General features: G+C 34.4%; 1 protein-coding gene across 1 annotated transcript in view; it reads right to left on the bottom strand.

Annotated features, from left to right (window-relative positions):
* Nucleotides 1-351: 351 nt before the first annotated feature.
* YEATS4 (YEATS domain containing 4) overlaps nt 352-3,097 on the bottom strand; it is a gene marked incomplete at its 5' end in the record, with an annotated part of 4,402 nt that continues 1,656 nt past the window's right edge. The window contains 3 exons of the mRNA XM_010080112.1: nt 352-792; nt 2,804-2,891; nt 2,970-3,062. Coding sequence (XP_010078414.1) covers nt 623-792; nt 2,804-2,891; nt 2,970-3,062 — 351 coding nt within the window. The remainder of the gene's footprint in view (nt 793-2,803; nt 2,892-2,969; nt 3,063-3,097) is intronic.

Here is a 3,097-nt window from a genome sequence, read left to right as displayed (position 1 = left end):
TGTGGGGCTAGGAACTCTTATCTGTAGATATACAAGTTATTTAAAATCCTGTTTTCAGAAAGTTTATTCGACTGTGCTGATAACAGACAGGCATGTAGAAATCACTCTAACCAGACTCAATCTACTTGCATACCGTTACATTTCAACCTCTTGCCGTAAATCAGGGTATGCTATTTACAGCTGTTCTTGAAGCCCATAACTGAACAGAGACAAAAAATATTAAAATAAAAACCTGCATATTTTATTTTCAGCTTTAAAGATGCATCTCTAAACAATCAGTAGAAAAAACAAGTAAAAAAGTAAACACCAGCATTTTGTAAAATCCCATTGACCTAATAAAAACTTAATAGTAAGTTTTCATATACCACTCAAATGCAGTTAAAAAAAGTAGTCTGGACTCAAAGACCCCTTCTACTTGAAATAAATTGTTAAGTATCCACAGATTTTAACTATAAAACAAGGATACATTCTTTTTTTCTTCCATTTATGAAGTCGATTGCCACATACTTCAATCATTTGCAAATGAAATTCACATAGTCTCAGTTACAGAATTCAAGAGAACATGTACAATTCCATGATTCCTTCCATTTTCAGTATAGGCTCTGTATCAAGTCAACACACATCATATATCTTTAGACTGATCATCTTCTTCAAGTTTTCTGATTTCATTCTTTAAACAGTTGATGGTTTCACGACTTGCTTTTAGTCTTTCTTTAAGCTCAGCAATTTCAAAACTAGTTTTCTTTTTGGCAGCTTCCAGCTTTTCCCTGGTTTTCACTTCAAGATCTGCGACTGTGGAGGTGATAAAGAAAAATAAATATTGTAAGTACCATGAAAAGTTTTAATTATTTTTTTTAAATTGCAACAGTAATTTGGATGCTGTGTGTCCTGAAAAAATCTGTTACTGTTAGCTGAGAGATTCAATGATTGTAGTCAAAATGGAATCCAAGAAAAACCCCGGAATTAGAAAAAATAAAGTTTGTTTTGTGGCCTCATTCAGCCCATCAGTTTTGTGGATGGAGTTATAGAATTCACTAAATCATTTTCCAGAGTTTTTTAAAGATCAAGCAGGAAAAAAACTTGTCATGGTGACAGTAAATAAATGGAAGATTACAGAGAATTACAAATAATTTATATGTAGTGCCCAGTGACAGCATGTGAGGCCATGGACACAAACTGAAACACAGGAGGTTTTGTCAGAACATCAGGAAACACTTTTTCCTGGCACCGGCACCAGTTGCCCAGGAAGGTTGTGGAGTTTCCATCCTTGGAGATACTCAGCAGCCATCTGGAGACAGACCTGCACAAGCTGCTCTAAGTGGCCGTGCTTAGGCAGGGGGGTTGGACCAGGTGGCCTGCCGAGATGCTTTTGCACATCAACCATTCTGTGGTTCTTTTTCCATGTACTGTACCCACTTTCTACTTTCCATCCCCTTGGAGTTTAATTCTATGTATCTAAAAGATTTAGTGGTGCTGCCTTTGCTTTTACGAATATCTGACATGAGGACATTTCAATCTGGTTTATTGAGATGTCCTTTTTTTTTTTTTTCTTATTTGTTCATGCAGAAGTTTTTGGTAAAGCTGGTAAAACCAACAAATCTATGGAGGCCATGGATACCCCTTCGAATCCCATACATTACATAACCGTGGGCAGTGGCAAAACAAAAAAAAAAAATCTTAATTTTTGCTTCAGTAGCACATTTTAAGGAAATACATACAAAAACCCCACTAAAAATTTCTGTCTACTCTCAGGAGAAACATCCAGAAGTTTTAAGTGAACAAAGTTTAAATTTGGACATGACTTTTATATTATTCAAGTTATTAAACATTTTCTACAGTAAATCATAACATGCAACATAACAAAAATCCACCTCAAGACTAGCTAAAATGAGGTAGAAAATACAAGTAGGTCAGGGGTCCATACCCGCAGACATAAAGCAAATTGGAACCCTAACTTTGTAGAGCTTCAAACTCATAACCACTCTTAGCTCTAGGTATTCACTGTCTAAAAATACCTAACATTTGTTGTCAGGGGAACATGCAGATAAGCCAACCGGACTATGATGGCATTTGAGTTTGTAACTAACAACGTAGGATTTGGGCTTAAAAAATATTTCATTTGCTTTCTGAGAGTAGATGATAAAGAGCTGAAATTCAGAAGATCAAAACAGAAACCACCACTAAATGCATTATATTTTACGAATCAATGTATTTTCATTTCATTTCTTTAATTCCCTTAATATTCTGGCTTATATTTAAAGACAGATTAGATAAAAAGGATGCAAAGACCATTAAGCTATACCAAAGAAGTATGTTATGAAATGACCTATAGTTAAAGAATTAGACAGAAAGGAAAAAGTCAGGAAGAGCTTTCAGACACTACCTCAAAAGAGCTCCTGCTATGACTAAAACAGTATTAATTGTTCCATATCTCAGTGCTTAAGGGGTCATCTTTGCTTGCTGTTAACATCCCAATGAGATGAACAGAACTGTACCACAAATACAGCAGCCTTGATTTATTCTGTCTTAACTCATTTCAAAGATGTTAAACTAGGCGTAGATCATACCATCACTCTTCATACTGAGCAATTCATAGTTCCTTTTTTTTTCAGCAAGCATATAGCTCAGAAAATTGTAAGTTTTCAGATAAGTATCTTTGCAAAGTTGAAGCTAATTTAATGCAAAAATGTAACTATTTAGCAGCATGTAATTTCACTGTATTGTTACATTCCAGAAAAAAAACCACTGAAAGTAAAACCGACTGTTTATTTCTAAAATTAAAATATTTTAACTTTTAACTTACACTCTGTTTCATGCTTATAAGCACCAAGCGTTAGTTGACGAGACGTTGTTAACAGTTGCTGCATCATTGCAGTAGGATCTTGGAATATCTAATAAAGGAGAAAAATACATGGTTATCACTAATACACTTCAAAATAAAGCGAGGATTACATTAAAAATTTTAATACCATTTCATCATAGAATTCAGAAACTACAGTCTTCTTTCCCAGGATAGCATTGGTATCAGACTGAAAAAGCTTCAGCAAATGATACAAGGTTACCTATAGAAAGACAGAATTTTATTAGCTTGACAATT

The sequence above is a fragment of the Pterocles gutturalis genome, unplaced genomic scaffold (assembly GCF_000699245.1).
Source record: "Pterocles gutturalis isolate BGI_N339 unplaced genomic scaffold, ASM69924v1 scaffold12446, whole genome shotgun sequence".
NCBI classification, from domain to species: Eukaryota; Metazoa; Chordata; class Aves; order Pterocliformes; family Pteroclidae; genus Pterocles; species Pterocles gutturalis.
Note: the sequence above shows the minus strand (reverse complement) of the source record. Positions and strands in the feature narration are given on the sequence as shown.